Source organism: Tenrec ecaudatus, chromosome 7 (genome assembly GCF_050624435.1).
Source record: "Tenrec ecaudatus isolate mTenEca1 chromosome 7, mTenEca1.hap1, whole genome shotgun sequence".
Taxonomy (NCBI): domain Eukaryota; kingdom Metazoa; phylum Chordata; class Mammalia; order Afrosoricida; family Tenrecidae; genus Tenrec; species Tenrec ecaudatus.
In genome coordinates, this window is record NC_134536.1 from 135194623 (window position 1) to 135214838 (window position 20216).

General features: G+C 55.1%; 1 protein-coding gene across 1 annotated transcript; it reads left to right on the top strand.

Moving 5' to 3' along the window:
• The first annotated feature begins 3093 nt into the window (after positions 1 to 3093).
• Positions 3094 to 19589, top strand: CCDC167 (coiled-coil domain containing 167). The gene is made up of 4 exons (XM_075555173.1): positions 3094 to 3198; positions 17675 to 17769; positions 18159 to 18211; positions 19246 to 19589. The coding sequence occupies exons 1-4, from the start codon at positions 3157 to 3159 to the stop codon at positions 19347 to 19349; spliced, it is 294 nt and encodes a 97-aa protein (XP_075411288.1). The 5' UTR covers positions 3094 to 3156; the 3' UTR covers positions 19350 to 19589.
• The last annotated feature ends 627 nt before the right edge of the window (positions 19590 to 20216 follow it).

Genomic DNA, 20216 nt, shown 5'->3' on the forward strand with positions numbered 1-20216 from the left:
GGGTCACCCACCATGCCTGGGCCCAGCAGAGGTCTAAGGAAGAAAGGTAGGTAGCGGGACAGTGAGCATCTCACCTATGGAAAGAGGCCCCTGATGGTGGGACTGCCTTTGCAATGAACCACCCTCCCTGGCCAGAAAGGAGAGAGAGACCCGGGTATCTGGCCCACAGTTGGAACAAGACACAGACTGTGCCTGACATCAAAGCTGCAGCAACCATTAGCAAAGCAGTCACCAGGAACCTGAGTGGCACAATGGCTGAGTGAGACCCTGAAATGCAAGGCTAGCAGCTGGAGCTGTCAGCCAGCAGTCTCTCCTGGTCACTCACCAGCCAGAGTACCACCCACAGATTCAATCTCATGATGACCCTCCCTCTGAGACCTCACGGGGAGCAGATTCTACACACCTGGAACCAGACACTTCCTGGGGGTGGAGAATTCTGCTCCAAACCACACCACTGCCCAGTGGGAGAGCTGTGGGTGTGTGTATGTGTGTATATGGGGGGGGGTGTGGAACAGGGAATTCAGATTGATAACAAATCAAACTCATTGCCGTCAAATCAATACCAACTCATAAGACCAGGTAGAAATGCCCTGGAGGGTTCCCAAAAGTGAAACTCTTAACAGGAGCAGAAAGCCTCCTCTTTCTCTTGCACAGCTGCTGGTGGTTTTGAACTGCTGACCTTGCCATGAGCAGCCTAACATCTAGCCACCAGGGGTTGGTCATTTGAACCTGCTCAGAAGCCCCTTCGGAGAAAGACCTGGAGACCTGCATCCCAACGGAGCACACAGTTCTATTCTGACTCATTAGGGGTTGGCATAGTTGGAGACAACTGGATAACGCCCATCTTTGTTGTGCCGTGGCAGGGAGAATGACAGCGCACTTGCAGTGGAGAGAGGCAAGAGGCCTGCGTGAGGCATGCCCAGATCTTCTTGGCTCTTTGCAGGAGCCAAGCGAACAGAAGGAGCCACTTCTAAAAGAACACTGTGCTTCCTCTCCTTCTACCTCCCCTGGGCCAACCGAGGAGCACAGAATGTGGGTTTGTCTGGAATTGGCAACAGGCTGTGAAGACATTTCTGACAATAAACGCTGGTGATTGACGGTCGAGGGACAATGTTCTCAAGCAGGTTTAGGTTTTGCCTGGGCTGTGTGGAGCTGAGGGCTACACGGGACAACCACTCAACAGCCTGCTCCCTCCCCAGACAGTTGACTTCTTCCCTCTGTAGGCCTCCAGCTGTGGCCAGGCGGGGCTGATGCTGTCTCAGGTCCCCTCCAGGCTCATCATTCAATGACTCTATCAAGACAGAACACATTTGAAAACATTCTCCCCACCCAAAAAAAACCCAACAAAACAAACTAAAAGCACTAGGTTGGGGCTGTGATTCACACAGAGAAACACAGGTTCCAACCAGAGAAAACAGGCCTGGAAATAAGAAGTTCTGATTCTGGCCTCCTACTCTTTGACCCAGTAATTCCACTTCTGCAAATTTGTCCGAAAGAAGGAATTCAAAAGAACCGAGTTATGTGCACGATGTCTGCTTGAGCATTATGTAGAAGCAAATCAAAACACAAAACTCACTTCCATGAGTCAATGCCGACTCATAGTGACTCTAAAGGACAGGGTAGAACTTCCCCTGTGAGCTTCCAAACCTGCAACTCTTTCTGGGAGTAGAAAGCCCCCACTGTCTCCTTCAGAGGGACTGGTGGTTTCAAACTGCTGACCTTGCAATTAGCAGCCCAACGTGTAACCACTACACTGCCCAGGCTCCCTCCCCAAATGGAGGCAACATCTACTAAAATAATGCCCACTACAACCGCAGATGTATTCACTTGCTGGCATATATGGCCATCACATATTGATTTCAGAGATGTTTATGACAATATTTTTCAAGCTGCGAGTCACTAGCGGAGGAGCCCTGGTGTCGCCACGGTTAAGTGCCACGCTGCTAGCCAAAACATCTGTGGCTGGAGCTTGGGGCTCACCAGTCACTCGGAGGGGGAAGGATGTGGCAGTTTGCTTCCATAAACATTACAGCCTCGGAAATCCTGTAGGGCAGCTCTATCTATGACATGGGGTCCCCATGAGTCAGAATCGACTCCGCAGCAGTGAGTTTACCCACTGACATTAAGAGGTCTCCTGCCACACGTTTGGTTTTTTGTTTTGTTTTTATGGAATAGGCCAGAACAGAAACTATCCGGTGCTAAGGGCATTTATCATGAAACTTTGGTTATATGGTTAACTGGCCCATGATGTAAAACATTTTCTGCTGTAAGGCTGTATCCAAGGCCACAGGTGTGCAGTTTCTTGTGGCAGGATTGCCACTGTGTAAAGTACTGTGTGAGACTAGGCCGGGAAGGGTATACATGCGGATGCCGCTTTCCATCTACAAGAAGTTTTCGGTGTGGTTTTACAATAACAGAAGTTAGTTAGAAGAGAAGACCAGCAAGATACCGAAAGACCGCCATCATCAAGGCCCTAAGGGACTGACAAGGCTTTCTAAGGCGCAGGGTTCCTGGTTAGGCCTAGTAGGAGGGGCAGAATTTAAATTGGGGGCTGCAGTCCGGCAGCATTGAGGAGGTTCGGGCTCATGGCCTCCTGATCTAGGCAGGGCAGAAGGAAGCACTGCCTGTGCCCACAAGGGGTACGGGTGCGCCCACTGTGGCGGCCACCGGGCCCATCCATCTCGTTGGGGGTCTTCCGCTTTTTCGCCGACCTTCTCTTCCAAGCAGGATGCCCCTCTCCTGAGAACACGTCCTCCGACGTCGGTGAGCCAAGCCTCGCCCTGCCCCTTCTGAGGCGGTTAGCCTGGACTAACACTGGGCGGGGTCGGATCTGGAAAGAGGAAGGGCGCCGAAGGCCAAGATGGGGTGAAGAACAGGCTGTCGGGGCCATAAAGTGGCCTTGAATGGTGACGGAAAGGGACCCCAGCTCGCTCTCTTACGTGTCTGGGCTCGTCCCCGGCCGCGCGGCAGCTTCCGGGCGGCAGCTCGGCGGGAAGCGCGGTTCCCCTCACAAACAAGGCCGCTCGGGCCGCGGCGCCCCTCAGTAGGTGGCGCCCGCGCGCCCGGCAGCCAATGAGGGAGCAGCACGACGGCCGCGCTTGCGTGGTGCGCAGCGGTGGGCGGGCCCAGGAGGGACGCGGGCCACCGGCGAGGGCAATGACTAAAAAGAAGCGGGAGAATCTGGGCGTCGCTCTGGAGGTGAGGGGGAAGCGGGGTTCGAGGCAGACCCCTCGCTGGCCGCACCTTTCTGCCGAGGGCCAGTGGCCGACCTGCCGCGGCCTGGGGAGGCGCTCGGGAAGGAAGTGAGGGCGACGCGGGGTTGGGAGCGGGCAGCCCAGGGCGACTGGGCCCGGAGTACCCGGAGGTGAGACGTGGGGGTGGAGAGAGCGCCCCAGAGGTGATGGAGACGCAGACGTGAGGGAGCTCCGTGGGGCGAGGGGACGGGGAATTTCACGGGGCACATGCAAATGAAGAGTATGGAAAGGGGTGGGCTTAGGGGAGGGGACCCCAAAAGAGCAGGGCCCCAAAGAGCTCATGCTGTTAATATCTTACTAAGTAGTGGTTCGAACTCACGCAGAGGCACCTGGGGGGTTGGCTTCTGAAAGGTCCCCAGCCTGGACAACCCTGAGGCCACACACATGGGTTGCCATGCCTTGGAACCAACCCATCGGTGACTAACCACAACCGGAGCTTCTGTGTCTCCTGAGATGGGAGGCCCAAACACGTGGCTGGCTAATCGCCTTGGGAAACTGAAGATTTGTAGGGAATTCTGGAAGAGTGATGTTAAAAGAAAACAGATGTATATTGAAGCGACGGCTTCCATTGCATTCGTAGTTAATCCTGATGCGTGCAGAGATGTAGTACCCATTTCTACAGAGGAGGACACTGAGGCCCTGGTGAAGCTCGGGATGCATCGAGTGGAGCTGGTAGAGCTAGGAATCCGAGGTAGACAGTCTGCCTGGCAGCCCACCATTTTCCCCTCTCTGTTACGGTTCCCACTCGGAGAACTTGCACGAGGTTGTCCTTGTTAAACTCCAAACTCACTGCCTTTGTTCAAGTCAGTTCTGATTCGTGGTGGCCCTATAGGGCAGGGTAAAACTGCCCCTGTAGGTTTCCAAGACTGTAACTCTTTACTGGGCTAGAAAACCTCACACCCCCATCCCCCAAGGGGCTGCTTGGCTTCAAACTTCTAAGCCTGCAGCTAGCAGCCCAGCACACAACCACCATGCCACCAGGGTCATCCCATCTATTCAGATGTACAACAGGAGGCAACACTGTCAGGTCCTGCACCATGGTCACAGTGGCTGCTGTCCTTGAGCCCCTTATTGCAGCCACTGTGTCAGTCCATCTCACTGAGCGGCTCCTTTTCTGCTGGATCCCTGCCAAGTCCCATGCCTTTCAGGGCTAGGCCAGCGGGTCTCAACCGTCATTGGGTATTGTCTATTAAATTCCACTAGACCAGCAGTCCTCAACTGACCCTTTCACAGGGGTCACCCAATTCATCACAGTAGCAAAATGAGTGATGAAGTAGCAACTAAAGTCATGTTATGGTTGGGGGTCAGCACCACACGAGGAACTGAAAGGGTGGTGGCATTGGGAAGGTTGAGGACCGCTGGGCTCGGCCCTCCTGATAGCACGTCCAGAGTACATGAGCTGAAGTCTCAGCCCTCTATGCTAAGGAGCATTCTGGCTGCACTTCTTCCAAGACAGATTGGGCATTCCTTCTGGCAGGCCATGGTATAGCCAATATTCTTCACCAAGGCCATCAGCCCTTCGTCCGTCTTCCTTGTTCATTGTCCGGCTATGGCACGTAACATGAGGCGATTGAAAACACCATGGCGTGAGCTAGGCCCATCTTGCTTTTCACATCCTCAAGAGGCCTTTTGCAGCAGAGTTGCCCAGTGCAAATATGCCACTGGAGTTCCTGCCTTTGTTTCTAGGGGCAGTGAGTGTAGAGCCAAGTAAAACTGAGTTCTTGACAACTTCAAGAACATTACCAGGGGAAGAGAGTCATGGTCTCGATACATGAAACCTTGGTGGTACAACGGTCAAGTGCACGGCTGCCAGCCAAAGGTGTATGTGTTCAAACTCACCAAGCTGCTCCCTGGCAGGAGACAGGCCAGGTCTTGGGCTTCTGTAAAGCTGACAGCCAAGATCACCTGATGGGGCAGTTGCGCTCGGTCCCTCGAACTTGCGAGGAGTCAGAATGGGCCCACGGACACCCAGTAGCAACTGTTTTCGTTCTATTTATTTATTTCTGCAACTGTCTTCTTGAGCTTGCTGCAGGTGCCTGAGGCTAGTGAAGCAGTTCTCAAGTGGAAGAGTGTGGAAGAGTCATTTGTCAAGCTTGTGAAAAATAGAGTGGCACTTCCTGCACCCTCCGACACTCACTAGAACTTGGATGTGCTTCCCGAACAAGCCACACACATACGTGCCCACTGTGCGCAGGTGGCTGAATGCCCTTTAGAGGCATTGGCATATGTGGTGGGAGAAAAGGTTGATGGGAAAGTGAGTCTTCTTTTAAGTGCAGCGAGTTTGCAGATGGATATGAGATAGCACTACGTAATAGGAGCAGATTGTGTCGGTGAGTCTGCCCAGCAGTGGGTTTGTTTTTTAGGGGAAGGGGCTTTAAGGTAGGATTAAGAGTCCCTGTGTGGTGCACATGATTAAGCAGCGCGTGGCTGCTTGACCACTAGGTTGGTGGCTTGAACCCATTCAGAAGTGCCTCGGAAGAAAGGCCTGGCGACCTGCTTCATGAGAGCTCACAGGCATAGAAAATCTATGGAGCATGGTGCTACTCACACACACACGGTCACCCGGAGTCAAAGTCGATCCAGAGCGGGGTTGTTGTTGCTGTTAAAGATGCTGTACGGGGAGTGAAGGTCCCTGAAAGGTGAAGTGGTTTGCAATCACCAAGGAACATAACGTTTGGTGGTTTAAACACCCTGTCCCCCTGCAGAGCTGTGACGAGCAGCCTGGGCATCTTCCCTAAAATCAGCCACAGAACCTTGTGGAGCAGTTCACCCTGAGCCAGAACTCCCGGTGGTGATTTTGTGTTTGTTCATTCTGTATCGCAGCCATGGGTGACTCTGTGGTGGAAGTCTTGCCTTCCATGTGGTTGACTCCAGTTCACTTCCTGCCTGGTGGGCCTTCGGGAGCAGCCACCACCCATCTGTCCTGGAGGCCGGGGACACAGACAAACAAGCAGAGGGATGGCAGGACTTTGCCCCAAAGTCCGGGGCAGCTCGGTGGCTGCTAACAACAAGCTGCTGTTAACAAAATCTGATGGCTTTGAGAACAAGGAAGGCTGTTTCTAACCAAACGGTCTCGAGCAGGGGCCGGCAAATACCGTCAAGGGCCTAGTAGTGAGCACTTAGGGCCTGCAGGGCTGTGTGAGCTCTGCTGCGACGCCCGGGCCATCTTAGCCCCAGAGCAGCCACCGGCCGGTTGCCCATGAGTGGGTGTGGCCGTGTGCCAGCAAAACGTAGTTTGCAAAAAGCCAGCAGTGGCATGGGTCTAGTCCTCAGGCACTAGTGGGGCCAGCGTGCCAGGACAGGGGTGGCCTTGCCTAATTCCCTTCATCTTGTGGCTCTACCACCCCAAGACCAGGTCACACACCGTAAATGTAGATGTGTCCACTGGCCAGGAAAGAGTGGAGAAGCAGACCCTGGGCCACTAGTGCGCACTGGACATTGGCCAGACTCAGATGTGTGGCCACACCTCACGACACAGGTATGTGTGTGTCCGGGGTGGGGTGGGGAGTGACAGTTGAGTACCCAGCTAGAGCTGGATGACCATGGAGGAAGGGGCTAGCGTTTCCACCGAAGACCCCAATCCTTCACAGCGGCATCTTGAAGGTTAAATGAATACGCGTGCAGTGGCCAGCACAGAGTGGGTAATCAATAAATGGTCATTTGCTCTGGTTAGTAACCAGTTGCCATGGGGACTCCATGCATGTCAGAATAGAACCGCACTCCTGAGGGTGTCTGCCCTTTGAACCTCGATTTGTGACGCAGGAACAGACTTACAGAGCAGACCGCCAGTTTTGCATTCAACAACTCGTCCATATTCTGGGTCACCTTCATTGCAATCCCCTCAGCCTTAAGGTTTTCCAAGACTGGGTTTTTTGTTTTGTTTCATTTTTTGGCCATAGATTCACCAGGCCTTTCTCCTGAGGCACCTCAGGTGGAGTCCAGCCTCTCACCTCTCCATCAGCAGTGAGCCACTTAACCCTCTGCACCACCCGGGGGCTCCTGTGCTTACTTGTAGCGTGTGTCATTCACTTACCCCCTTCCCCTGTGGCTTAGCCAACTTTCTGGCCTGGGCTTTAGTTTTCTCCTCCGTAATGTAAAGGATTTAAAGGGCATCGGAGATGACAAACTTGCTGACTGCATTCCCCACGCAAATCCCAGGTGTCTTATGTGGTTCACACATGTTTTAGAGAGGTTCGAATTCAGAGGCGTCTCTGAGGGCTAAGAACTGAAAAACGGTCAAATTCACCTCCAGAGGTGCCTCAGAAGAAAGGCCTGGAGAGCTACTTCTGGCAAAAAAAAAAAAATCAGCTCCTGAAAATCCTCTGGAGCCCAGTTCTAGTCCAACAGCAGGTGTTTCACTTGTCATTTGGAGGCGTATGTACGCCTAGTGCCTTATGTGGGTACAAGTCCTGTAGTGTGTTACCCTGTCCAGGTAGCTATATTGGTCATCCTGGTCCCTGACATCTCTTTGGCTTGGGAGCCCTGATGGCGCAGTGGTTATTCATTGGGCTGCTAACTGCAAGGTTAACCACTTGAAACTCCCAGCATCTCTGAGAGAGATACAAGGCTTTTTATTCCCATAAAGCGTGAGCAGCTCGGAAACTCAGTCGCGGTGCCCTACGGGTCGCTGTGAGTCGGCATCGACTCGATGGCTGTGAGAGTTGAGTTACTGGCCATACGGTTTAAAGCCTGTAGATACCCTGTCCTCCTCAGGATTGCGACGAGTTGGAACTGACTCCATGCCAGTGAACCTGGTTGCGGTTCGGTTCTCAGGCTTGAGACTGAAACTCTCACGTGCTTTAGGAAGGGCCTGGCATCTGGCTCTGCACCTCCTGCTTCTCCATCACTCTAGCGGGTCTGAGTCTGCTCTGAAGTGCAATAGCGGTAGATACTGTTTTCTTATTAAAAGCCGGGTGCGCAGAGCCAATGAAGTGGTGATTTAATCAAAAATGCTTGTTAATCTGATGAGTGCAATAAAAACCCTGCAAGTGCGGGCCCCGGGCACCTGCAGACTGTCTCCACTTGGGGGGAAGCGACTGATGAACAGACAGGCTCTTGCCCAATGGGCTGGCTAAGGCTGTGGGTCCCCAAACAACCCAGGCATCTTTGGGATCCCTCCCCAACTCCTAGCGCCTCTTAAGGCCTTTCCAGCCAACTCCTTTGCCAATTTCTTATATCTGATTTGAAACTGTGGTTGTGAGTTTTTGAGTTTTTGCTTCTGAGAGTTTATTTAGAATAATGTGGTTATAGGCAGCAACACACACACACACACACACACACCCATGCAAGCATTGATTTGTACACCACTCTGAACCTGCCCTCCCCAAGTCCAGCCAGTCCTGCTGATAGACTCCTCGCCACCCTCCAGGAGGGCAGAATAGGACTGCCCCTGTAGGGTTCCCAGATTGTAAATCTTCTCGGGAGTAGCAAGACTCATCTTTCTCTGCTGGGGAGGCTGGTGATTTCCAACTGCTCATCTTGCAGTCCGCAGCCGATGGGTAATCCATTATGGTCCCAGGGCTGCTTCTTCGTCCCCTGCATCGCCTTCACTTTCTCTGCAGGCAGCTTTGAAACCATTGAATACACATTGAGCGTTTTCTTGCCCTGAACCCAGACCCACTGGCATCAAGTCCATTCCAGCTCCTGGCCACCCTATAGGCAGAGTGACACTGCCCCTGTGGGTTTCTCCGGCTATAAAGCTGTTTGGGAGCAGAAAGCCTCATCTTTGTCCTGCAAAGCGGCTGGTGAGTTCCAACTGCTAGCTTTGCAGTTAGCAGCCCAATGAGTAACCCCGTACACAACTCACACTAAACAGGAACCATATGCACCTGTCCTGACGTATCTACAAAGTCAGTGAAAAGACCCTCAGGAGCAGCCCGCTTTTGTAAACCGGAGACAGTTCAGGGGAGACGTCACCAGCCCCGTTCTGATTGTCATATGTGGGAGGCAAGGCAGGTTTTCTTTCCACCTGAACTGACAGAGTCTGGCTGAGCAAAAGGGCCATTCCCTTCTAATCTGACAGGAGGATTCCGGATGTCAGATGTGAAGCCTACTTATGTTTCAGAATCTCTGGCAGTAATGACCTCTTTTTTAGTCACTGTACTTTTCTTCCATAGCTGGGCCCACTCAGCCTGGTGTCTCAAAGTACTGCAACAGCCAGTTTGTCCAGTTAACAGACAGGCAGCATCTTCGCGGACATGCCCAAGGCAGACACTTGGTTGGGTCTGGTCTCTAGTACACAAGCTGTAGGCTATAGGCACAGACGACTGACTACCTTGATTTCTGTTCTCAAAAGAAACGTGGAGGTTGCTGGCTACTACAGGATTGCCTCAATAGCTCAGCTCTGTCTGGGCAAGTCTTTTCTCCAGTTCTCGGCCATTCCCTCACAGCTGCAGGATGGCTGCCACAGCTGCAGATCTCACAGCCCACGCTGAAACAGGAAGAAGGGGGGAAGAGACCAGGAAACTGTCTCCCCCTTTCTCAGGAAAACAAAAGCCTTCCGAGGAGTCTGCCAGTTGACTCCTAGGACACCGGGACCAGAACTGGGCCACGAGAAGGCTGAGGGAGCATTGTGTGAGCATTTCCAGCCTCAGCAGTGGAGGCTGGAGAACGGCTTGGGAATCATTCCCTCAGCTGGACAACTAGGAGCTCTATGAAAACCGGCGATGGGTTAAAGTTCCCTGGGACCGTTTCTCACCCACTGAGGACAGATGGGCAGGTTGCCGGGAGAAGAGGAGAGTGGACACATTGGGTGATTTCACCCACTGGTGACTAGACTGTCCGTGCCATGAGGGCAGCAAGGGGCAGCAGCGCACACTCAGGATGGAATAGTCTGTGTCCCTGGTGGGGGGAGCCACCAAGCTTCCGGTAGAAGGGACAGAGACGGCACGGTGGACCTTCTGTAAATGTTTGCCAAGCTGGTGAGAGTGGCAGAAGGAGGCAGTTGACCCCTCGACTCTGATACCTGAGCCCAATTGAGGGGCCTGGTGGTCAGAGGTTCGGAGGCCACAGCGGAGCAGGCAGCAAGACGCCATTGCTGGGGAGCCAGCCAGCTGGCCAGGGCCTGGGAGGAAGGCTCGCTGTGTGCCAAGACCGTCAGGGGCCGCCGACCCTTAAATGAGCCTCACCTGCTGCCAGGCGCAAGCGACAGGTCGCCATGGGCAGGTGGTTTCTCCCGGCAGCCTGCGCCTGGCTCCGCTCCACTTGATGGGGGTCAGGAGACTAAAACCTCATTACCTCACGCGGCTGGATGTCAGCATGTGTGGAGTGGCTGTTTGCCAGCATCTTAATTAATGAATTCATAAGGCGCGGAGTGGATATGCCAGTTCTTGAAAAGTGCTTTCAGCCTTTCAGCGTGGCAAAGCAGCTTTGGCTAATTTATCAAAAAAATGCATGTCTATGTTGGGGAAAAGAAGAGAAAACAAACTCTAGCTGGTGTTCTGGCCCAGGGGCTGACAGCATCAGGCAAAGCCTGCTGAGACCATTTCCTACCCCCCAGCCCCACCTTCTGAGTGGCAGGTTAGACCCACCCTCCTCCCTGCCTCTGCCACATACTCAGGCCCTTGTATTCCCATCCTGGGGACTATGGGGCAGAGCAGCCTGGACATGACAGCCCCTTGGCTCTCCTCAGAAGAACCCTGGTGGCTCCCATAAGGTCAGCAGTTCAAAACTACCAGCCTCTCCGAGGAAGAAAGAGGGCTTTCTACTCTCATAAAGAGTCAGAGTCACTCTCAGAAATCCACAGGGGTTGCTCTACCCTGTCCTGTAGGGTCGCTATAAGTCAGAACCAACTAGATAGCAGTGAGGGTTGTGTTTGGTGGTTTGGGGTTGCTTTTTTTTTAGCAGTGAGTTTTGAGGATTTTTTTTAAAATTCTCTTTCTGAAAACTTTACTGGCAAACTCTCAGTCCTCTGTCTTCATCTGCTCATCCTGGAACAGAAAGGGCTCCCTATCATCCAAGGCCCTGAGGCAGAAGTCTGTGGGGGCCCGCACCTCCACCCTGAAGACTTGCTTGTCAACCCTTGGGGGTTTGAGGCTGATCACCTGCACTACCACCCCCATGGGGCCGGTATTCAACTCCTGTAGTCCCAGACACAGTGACTAAACTCTGCCTGCCAGACATCCTCTAGACAGGAGGCTGGCTTCCCCATTGTCATCTGTGCCCCGGGGCCTCCTCCACACAGGAAAATGAGTGGTTTCCCAGAAACTCAATTTCCAGTCTGCTGGGGCTGGAAATGAACTGCAGACCTCACGCCCCACACTGCACTAGCAAGTGAAAGAGCAGGCTTTGATCCCTACTGGTGAAGGGTGGGCCAGGCCCAGCTAGCCCGTGTGTTTCCTCTTCTGGCAGCCCATTGTTTTTGTGCAGGTTTGAGGTGTGTGTGTGTGTGGGGGGGGGGGGTGGCCCCTGGGCAGTTTAAGTGATGGAGAGGGTGTCTGGGCCCTTGGGGAAAGTAATGGCTGCACCTGGCTCCTGGTCTCAAAGCAAACAGACTTCAACCAAATTCTTACCTCACAGAGAGTATCTATTAGGTAGACAGAGACCAGGCCAAGCCCTTGTACATTATTCAAAGTAGAGAGCCCGTTGGAGCCAGAGCAACGAGCTTAGAGGGGACATGGCAATGACCTGGTTCTACAGAACCCTTCTTGGCCATTCCATGTTTTCCTGAGGAATTTCGGAAGAAGAGCTTGAAATGGGAAGAACACAGCTTTGAGGCCAAAAGCCCCACTCGGGGCCCCAAACCCATGCCAGGTCAGGTTGCTTAAAATCTCCCCAGCTGAAGTTTGCGCCTCTGGCACAGGAGTACCTCCTTCCCCAAATACCACATACCAGACGAAGGCAAACTACCTCGCGTGGGATACATGCTGTGCCCAGGGGCTCCGTTCCCAGGAACTTGGTGCTGGTGGTTCTCTACTGACTCGGTGTGGTAGGCAGGGGCAGGACCCTTCCTTACTGGCTGTGTGACTGGCTCTGGACCAGCCTCCTTGTGTCTTAAGAAGCATACACTTAGACGGATACCCAGCTCGCAGGCCTGGGAAAGGGGACCAAGGATAAGGACGACTCCTGACGACCTGCTGGTTTTCAGTAGGTCTGTCAAAAGGACTAACACATCTGTCTTGGAAGGCCAGCCGCAATGTTCCTTAGAGGTGGGGCTGATGAGCCGTCTCACGGACTCTGACCATGTCACCAAGAAGGAGCATTCCCTGAAGGAGGCCAGCAAGCGGTGGGTCTGCAAAATAGAGATGCTGGCTGCCGCCCTGTGCCCCAACAGGCCACCTGTGAGGGTGACGCAGGACTGGGCGGTGTTTGTGCTGTCATGCAAGGGGTCGCTGTGAGTCGAAAGGGACACCAAGAACAAGGACACTGGTCCCAAGCTCAGGGTCGCTGTGTGGACCAGTCGCAGCATGGTGGTCCTGTCTGCTTGTCGACTCTGGACCTGCGGCTATGCTTTGCTATGCAGGCTATGCAGGCTGGCACTCCACTCAGGCACCCTGACACCATAGTCTTCATTAGATTCAGGTGCCCAGCCGGGGCCTGACACAATGTGCCCAATACCACGGTGTGACCCGAGGCCACCCGTCCCGCAGCTAGATGGGTGCCTAGCTGCTGCCTAAAGCAGATAGAGCAGAGTGACTGGCTGGCAGAGGGTACCTTCTGCCCCTTCTCAGTGGCCCCTGAGTATGTGGATGTGGGTGGTGGCTCTGGGGCGGGCCCTTCAGCCTCCTTCCATGCTGCTCAGCAGGATAAAAGCTTCAGGAGGTGCCTGGTGACAGCAGACCCTGGAGCTGCAAGCTAAGGGTCTGGCCTGACCAATGGGCAGAGACAGCTGTCCTGTGGGAGCTGGAGACACCCGTATTCTGGGACAACTCATTTCAGACAACTGTCAGAGTTTCTCCTAACAGTGGTTTGATGGTGAATAGGCCCCCGGGAGACTGCCCTAAAGCTCTTCAAACAAGGTGTTTATTCCCCAAGACTGGTGGCAGAGAGGATTGTATTTAGTGGCTTGGGGCTGCTTTTGCTGAGCTGCCAGCTATCCACCACCACCACCACCCTGCATGTGTGTATAAGGACCCCGAGGAAGGATGCACGGAGAGCCCTCGACCCCATGACTGAGTGAAAAAATCCTTTCCCGCCCATGGCTTTTGCCACCAGGAGCAACGACACCACTGCCCTGGGCCCAAGAGGACACAGCCTCTGCCAACCTTGACTGTCTAGCCGGCTGCAGACCACTGAGTTAGTGCTATAGGAAACAGCCCACCACATCCCAGACTTTGTCTCACACTGCGCCACCTCTACCCACTTCTAGCAGGACAACCACTACCAGCGGGCTCCCCAGGGTCAGCCTGGACAATGAAAGATAGAGCTGTTCACCCTGCAGTGGACAGAGGGACTGGAACCACTTGTATGTTTGATCGTTGAAATGGAGCATCCAAGGGACTGGGGGATGTTCCTCCTACCACCACCCCTTACAGGCCACCCCACTCTGTTCTACCTCACCCCCTACAACCTCTAGAGTCCAACTGCTGACCTCTGGGCCAAGACCAGGCTTTCCAATGGGGACCCCTTGCACTGTGGTCCCTTGAGGTGCACATAGCACCTGCCATGGCCTCAGCTCTGGAGGGGCTGCGTGATGGGGTTTCCTACCTTGTGGGCACGCACACTACAATCCTCTCACTGCCCTGGGTCCCCTCGGACCCTGCCTGCCTGCTTCACCTGCTATCCTCACTGCCTCCCTTTCTCCTGTGTACCATCTGACCTTGGTTTTCTGGATGTGCACGTACATTTGGACGCCTCCTAAGATTACTGTAAACCAGGAAGTGGGTGGGGGACACTGGGTGGGCCCAACACACCCGAGGCCCAGAGTATACCCGAGTCTTTTGCTCCATTACACCCCACTCCAGCCCTCTCATCCCTGGGGTCCACCAGGGCCCCCAGCTTCCTCCCACAGTGGGCTCGAGCATTCCAGCGTGCCCTGTGCCTAAGCTACTAAACCCTAGCATGTCCCGGAAGACCCCAGATCTGAGCCAGAAGGGCCCCCATCCCCACACTGCCAGCCAGGGACCCTCTTACTTCCTCTAATTCTGGCCACAGATGGACGTGGCTTTCCTTTGATTCGTCAATGCTCCCTGGAAACTCATTCCTATGCTGACTAGGGACAGCAATCCCTCGCCTGTGCCGCCTCACACTGTCCTCAGAACGGCTGCTCAGGACAGGAAACATGACCATCCTCCTCCATGGAGCCCATTCTGATTCGCAGGGACCCTGTAAGAAAGCGACCTGCCCCTGTGAGTTTCCGAGCCTGAGACTACAAGAGTAGCCTCATATGGAGCAGCTGGAGGTTTCGAACGGCCGGCCTTGTGCTTAGCAGCCCAGCGACTAACCACAGACACATGGGCTCTACACCTGAGGAAGAACAGACCTAGAATTCAGGGACCCGCCCAGCCAGGCAGCCCACGAGGTGATGCAGCCCGTCTCCATGGCTGACGTGGCACCCTGATCCCAGGCTCCGGCCCTTCTGCCTCCCAACCCCACTTATACCCATCTCAGACCCTTGTACTTCTAGGATCTTCCTGTCATTTGCCTCCTTGTTCTGCTCCCTGCTCTGGTCTGTGGCCTTCAGCCAGGTTGCAGGGAAAAGGTTAATGTCTGCCCTGGCTCATCTACAAAGCATGTGACCATAGACAGGTGGCTGAGGGTGGGCTGAAAACCCAACTAGAAACATACTTGCAGGCCCTCTTCTGGGACCGCTCCCCACTGTGGGCCCACTCCACTCTGGCCTCTACTACTCCTGGCCTGTCACAACAGAGAAGCAGACCTCCTGGCCTTCTGTGCAGCCAGGAGTCCCCTGCCCCCGAGTCTTTGCTCCCTCATTCCAGCTGCTCAGAGCCAGCTTCTGCTGCAGCAAGTGCTACCACTGTGTTTGCCAGCTCCCAGAGCCGGGCCGAGCTGGGGGCGCCTATGGGTGGGTTTCAGGTCTCCCCAAGAGCTGCTGCCACTCAGCCTGCCTTCCCTGGGCCACATGCGGCAGCTGGGTGATAGAGAAGGGGGCCTTGCTATTTAAAGGGAATCAGAGAGAGCTGTCAGCAGGACATAAATATTCATAGGGGGAGGTTAGAACTTGAGTCCCTAAAACCTTGATTTGTGTCTGCCAGTTTAAGCCTCATTAAAAAGTAGCAAATGAAAGTGGAGCTCTTCAGTGGAACTGAAGATAACCGGGCTTGTTTGGATAAGCCCCCCGGCTGCCAGCTCCGCAGGCCCTGCCCAGGGCATGTGGGCAGACTGACTGGCCTACTAGCCGCGTGCCAACCTTAATTGTAAGATTTTGCTTAGCATGGCTTCCTGGCCTCACTTTGGCCAGTACTGCTTGTTTGGGCACCCGGGGACCTTCCAGGGGTGTTCAGGGAGGACAACCCAACCTACTGCCTCCCTGAGTGAGGCACAGAGGAGGGGGTAGCCCCAGCGGTGGCTGGGAGGGAGGCTGCCGACCTAGAACTGAGATCCTTAGAGTTGCACAGGCTACTCGGCCAGGGGCATGGTCTGTGTGCAGGCGCTTGGCTTCTATGAGCATCAGGAGGGGGACTTCAGACTTCATGTGCTACCTGAGGCCACAACTGCTGGTCCCTAGTGGAATCTGCATCTCGTCAACTGCACGTAAGAACTACCCGGTAGATTCTGATGCAGTCAATCCAGGGTGGCAATGCAAATGCGCCCCGGGGCTGAGGGCTTTGGGTTTGAAGCCCCAGTCTCCAGTCTCTCAGCCCAACTCCTCCAGCCACAGCTAAAGAGTACTGTGGGCTAGCCTCGGGGGCACCCAGAGGCCAGCAGGGCAGGTGTGAACTAGACTGGATTTGCTGTAGGCTGCCACTTTACCTTTGGGGCCCCTTGACACACACAAGGGGGCAACAGGAAATGCTGTTTCCTGGGGATGAAGGGTGATTTCCAGGGGAGGGAGGGAGGTACCCCTCTAGCCAAGGACAGTGCCAAAGGCCTCGTGGAGGTAGAGTTTTGAGCTGTTTGCAACTCAGTGTGGAGTTTGGTGCTTAATTGGCTCAATATCATGGATGTATGAGTGTCAGGCGTCCTATGGAGCCGTGCTAGTTAGTCCTGCTCCTCCGGCCCCACTAACCATCATACAGGATCTCCTCTTCCCCCTACCCTGGCTGCTCTGTCTTGCAGGGCAGCTTCCAGGAATGCCTGCAGCCTCCCCAGACAGACCTCAGCTCCCAGCTCCTGACCAGGGCTCTTTCCCAGGCAGGCCCTCTCTTTGGTTCACATTAGCAGGGAAATGACACAATTAACCAGGCAGTTAACTCTAGGCTCTGCAGTGGCTCCCTCCCATGGGCTTTGGTGATGAGCTGGAGGTGGCAGAGGGTTCACACCAATAGTCAAAATGGAAAGCAAGAAGACCCCAACCCTAGGCTTAGATTGCAACCTCTGAGGCCCAGCCTCCTGCCTTCCCCAAGTCCATCATCTCTGCAGGGGCCACTCAGGAAGGAGAAGCGGCAGATCATCCCAGTCGGGCTCCTGTTCTCCCCTCTGGCATGGAGGTCATATTTCCTATCCCTCCAAGGGACAGGGGGGATAAGGGAAGCCAGCAATGAGAAAGCAGGGCCCCCTAAGCCTTCCCCAGCTATATGCTCAGCACCCACCAGCAGGGTGAGGTGGACTACAAACAGCAGGGTTCAGAGAGGTGGCCAATTAGCTGAGCACTCAGCCTGAGTCAGAGACCCAAGGCAAGAGCCCGACTCAGACAACTGGTCCAGTGTCCCATTTCCCATGTACTCCTCCGGGAGTCTCAGAGCAAGTGAGGACGCTATGCCGTGGGCCTCTCAGGCACGACTGCCTCCATGGCGGGAGTGCTTTTGCACCAAAACCAAGTCAAAGTACAGGAGTGTTTATGAGCTGTTGTTTCTTTCTGTTCACTCGTTAATTTTTATTGATTTCTCACAGGCAAATATGAAGATGAAATGTGTCAATGAGAAAAATGCCTGTTTTCTGGCCCCTAGATTTCTAATCTTCCACCGCGCGCGCGCATGAGGGCAGCATAGAGGCATAAGGCAGCAAGACACACACACGTGCACGCGTACTTCACCCCAGTAAGAATCACGGGGCTGTGTGCAGCCTCAGACCTCTGGTGGCTCCAGTTGAGGGCCCACTTTGTGCTGGGGAGTCCGAGCTAAGGACTGGCCCTGCCCCCTTCCACCATGTGCCCTTCAGCGCACACACACACCCAAGGCCTAAAGGGTCAGCAGCTGGGAAGTCCTGAGCAGCCCCCACCCCACAGCCCTGGTTCAGGAGCTCAGGGTGCCTCAGACCGGAACCAGGGTTACGTGTGGGGTGGGAGAGGTGCGTGGGTGGACACCCTGCCAACAAGCGCAGACAGAAGCACTGGAACTGTGACCCTCCTCGTACTGTTTCAGATCGATGGGCTGGAGGAGAAGCTGGCCCAGTGTCAGAGGGACCTAGAGGCCGTGAGAGACAGGCTCGACCATGCAGAGATGACCCCTGAGGCCAGGTAGTGCTCCTGCCCCCGCATCCCTCCTCCAGATCTGTCCAGCCTCCCATCTGTCCTGAGTGAGCCCAGCCCAATGCTAAGGATCTGGGGCCCCTGAGCTGAGCTTCCACCCAAGGAAACCCCTCCCACCCACCCCAGATACTCCACCTCTCACCAAAGTATCTCCCATTCCTCTTCTCACTGGACCTTGGTGTCACCTGGCTCCGGGTCTGGGGCCCCCACATTTGCTTTGTTGGCTCTAAGGCAACTCGCACTTGCCCACTCCCACTCCTGCTATTGGAGGACTGAGCCATTGTCCCTGATCAGTGGGGTCTACCTTCCCTGGTGTGGGGGCTGCCCCCAGGTGAGGAGGCAGAAAGGGGCTGCAGCCATAACCCCTCCCCTCACAGGAGGTCTCTGGAGAAGGAGAAGAGCAGCCTGATGAGCAAAGCCTCCCACTACGGTAAGAGCTCCCTCAGGTACCAGCCAACCCCAGTCCCCCAGCTGGGAGGGGCCCCGAAGGAGACTGCCCCTTCTGGAGACCCCCACCACCATCTGGGAGGGGAGAGCTTTGTTCCTCTGTTCCTAGGGAGGGTGGACGGTGGCATACATATGGGAGCCTCTTCCTTTTGGCAGCCAGGTCCAGAGCTTCACACAGGACTCAGCCTCTTCGCCCTTCCCCCAAGCACAGAAGGCTCCAGAAGGCAGGAGGCCAGCCTCCAGCTAGGGAGCAGTTAGGGCTCTGAGGGTGGAGCAATGCTGCCACCTTCTGGACACGAAGGGCAGAGCCAGATAGTGCCCAGGCGGGGCAGAGGGTAAGTGGTGGGAGGGGCGCTGCCCCTATCCCATTCTCCTTCTGGAGTGCCCTACCTAACCATGAATCAGGGCTGGAATAGCCCAGACAGCAGGGGACCCCCCCCCCCAGGCAGCAGTCTGTGTGCAACACACACCCCTGTAATCACACCCGTGGCCCCTCCCCACCTGCCTCTGGTCAGGGTTGGTATCAATTCTCCCTCAAGCCTAACAGTTTTTATAAAAACCACAGCACCACCACTCCATGTAGCCCTCAAAGATACCAACCACCTGCAAATCACAGAGGGCATGGAGAGAGAACGGCAGTGCCTCCTGGGCAGAAACAGCCGCTCAGCACCACTAGCTTTGCTGGACACCCCCCTGCAGCAGCAGCAGGGGCTCGGGTCACCTTTGTGGAGCGGAAGCACCAGTGCTGGGCCCTCACCCCCATCTGGCCCTGCCCACACAGCTGAACCCCCTGGCAGGATCTGCCCCACTGGGCCAGCCGCAGGGCAGTCTGCCTCGGAAAGGGGGGGGGGGGTTGGGACTCTGAGGCCGGGATCCAGAACCAAAACTGCGTGAGAGCATTGTCATGAGTAAGGCTGCAGGGAGCATGTGCCCGGCAGTGTGCACCCACTTGCTGGGGGCAAGGCAGAGAGCAGCAGAGTCCTTGCTGCCATCCTACCACCCATTCCCTCTGTCCAGAGAAGGAGCTCAGGTTGCTGCGGCGAGAGAACCGTAAGAACATGCTGCTGTCTGTGGCCATCTTCGTCCTCCTGAGCCTCGTCTATGTCTGCTGGACCATGTGAGCCCTCGCAGGGCCCCTCCCTCCCGTCAGACCACTCGGGCCCTACCTGCCTCAAGAGGACCAAGGTGCCGGGTCCACTTCTCCGGGCACCTTCCCGTCTGCCCAGCCACTGGGAGCCCTACCAGCTGGCCCTCTGGCTGCCATGGGCCTGGGTTTGCTCCACAAAGCCACTGTGCTGGCTTCTCCTGCACCCAAGGGAAAGGCAATAAAGCGTGCCAGGCTGCATGGTCGGCTGAGTAAATGTCACACTCTGACTGTAGCAGGAGGGGCAGCGCTGGGGAATCAAAGGGAGGAGGTGGTTCACGGGAAAGCTCTTGGTTTAGACTCAGAGGGAGAGAGGAGATGAACTGTGAAGGTGAGCCCTCACTTAAATGGCAAATAAGGAGGAAGATGATGGGAAACACTTCCCAAACCACAACTCTTGTCAGGAGCTTCTTCTAGGGCTGTGGAATTGCTGGGGCCACTGGGCAGCCCCCTATAACCAACTAACACCAACCCCCCTCCCCAACACACACACGTAGCGCTCACTGCCTTGCCCCCAGTTAATCCCACTGCCTGTAATCATGGCAGAACAATGCAGCCTGCATGGCGTAGGGCAGCCTGGGATCTGAAGTGGTCATGAGGAGGTCCCAGGGGAGTGTGGACTTCATCCATTTTTGAGAGGCAGGTGGGGCTGGTGAGGCCTCCAGCGAGCGAGTGGGCAGTAAGAGCCATGGTAATGACCAGACAGACTGATGGTGACAGTGGCTGGTAAATCATGCGGTTTGCAATGAGAAGTGGGGCTGGGAAGGGGAGCTGCAAACACAGACATCACCCACTGCCAGAGCCTGCCCTCAGCTCCTCTCCAGATCAGGGGGGGTAGGGGGCA